At 41.4% G+C, this 1,590-nt stretch overlaps 1 protein-coding gene across 1 annotated transcript in view; it reads left to right on the top strand.

The window, feature by feature from the left end:
- The window catches only part of ANAPC1 (anaphase promoting complex subunit 1), a 158,631-nt gene that overhangs the window by 108,403 nt on the left and 48,638 nt on the right, over nt 1–1,590 (top strand). The window contains exon 21 of the mRNA XM_012656759.1: nt 3–214. Within this exon, the coding sequence (XP_012512213.1) occupies nt 3–214 (212 nt within the window). The remainder of the gene's footprint in view (nt 1–2; nt 215–1,590) is intronic.

The following is a 1,590-nucleotide window of genomic DNA, read 5'->3' as shown; positions in this document are numbered from 1 at the left end:
TAGGCACCATGGATATGTCAATTACTCGGCTTCTTAGTATTCACATTCCTGCTCTCTTACCCCCAACGTCCACAGAGCTGGATGTTCCTCACAATGTCCAAGTGGCTGCGGTGGTTGGCATCGGCCTTGTTTATCAAGGGACAGCTCATAGACATACTGCAGAAGTCCTGTTGGCTGAAATAGGTATGGGATTAATAGTGCTGAATCTTTATAGGCATATGTTACTCATTCCACATGAATGAATGCCCTGGCTAGAGTGCAGTGGAGTGATCATAGCTCATTGTAACCTTGACGTCCTGGGCTCAAGTGATCCTCCTAACTCAGTCTCTTGAATAGGTAGGACTATAGGCATGTGCTACCATGCCCAGCTAATTTTTCTTATCTTTTGTAGAGATGGGGTCTCGCTGTGTTGCCCAGGCTGGTCTCAAACTCCTGGGCTCAAGCGATCCTCCCCCCTCAGTCTCCCAAAGTGCTGGGATTACATGGGTGAGCCACTGTGCCCAGCCAAGTGGTCACATTTAATGAGGTACCTGTGGTTTTAATCACATATGAACATGCTGTTTATCCTGCTGTGTCTTTGCCAGGAAATGTCTAGCAGTGGCCTGCACTTAAAACTCAAAGATGATTGTTTAGGTCCGTAGTATCACAATGTTTATTCTGCTGGACAACAGCAATTCCAACAGAATTCAAGTGATTGACTCTTTCTTTCCTCCATTCATGCTGGTGGGTATGTTGGTGGTGGACCTAGAAATGACAAGGTGCATATACTCACTGCAGTAAACATTTTCTCCATTTTTTCATTTAGTCTGAACTTTTTGGAAGTCCATGTTATGTGTTGTCATCTTTTTCTGACAAATGGAAATACTATTGGCATTATTAGTATGCTCAGCAATTTAAAAATAATACTTTCATGTCCTGTTCTGACCTATTTAGGATCTTTTCCACATATGTTTCAGAATATATTATTGAAGATATATTATTCTTTAGCATGATTTTATCAGTTAGCTATTGCCACAGTAATGATACTTAACAGACAACCGAAAGTAGCCTGAGCAGGTCTGCTTCAAGCTGCGGACCTGTGGGTCAGCTGCTCTGGTTCTGCCTCACATATATTTTTCCTGGATTCAGGCTGGAGGTTGTGTTTCTCTCATGGTGATGGCACACGTAAGAGGGAAACAAATAATGGAAGTACCTCTCAGGACTTTGCCTGTATTAACCCTGCTGAGATCCCAGGCCAAAGCCAGTCATATGGCTAGGTCCACTATGAAGCTATGTCAAGAGCATGGATGTAAATGAAGATTGGGACCCATAGTTTAGTCTGCTAGAATGATAAAATTATTTGCAAAGTTGGAATGTTCCTATTGCCAAAATATGTAATACCATAAGTTATTTTTCTGAAAAACACTTATGCAAAAGATACTCAACACTGGTTGCTGAAAGCTTGTTCATCTGCAGGTAATTTAACATTCTTTGGCTGGGTCATGTCATTACACAGTCTCACAGCCATGGCATACCTCTTTCACATAGTATATAGAGAGTTTCTTTGATTCATATGCATATGCCTTTATATATAACTATCATCAGAATGTT

This window comes from Propithecus coquereli, unplaced genomic scaffold (assembly GCF_000956105.1).
Source record: "Propithecus coquereli isolate 6110/MARCELLA unplaced genomic scaffold, Pcoq_1.0 Scaffold519, whole genome shotgun sequence".
In the NCBI taxonomy this organism is placed as follows: domain Eukaryota; kingdom Metazoa; phylum Chordata; class Mammalia; order Primates; family Indriidae; genus Propithecus; species Propithecus coquereli.
Note: the sequence above shows the minus strand (reverse complement) of the source record. Positions and strands in the feature narration are given on the sequence as shown.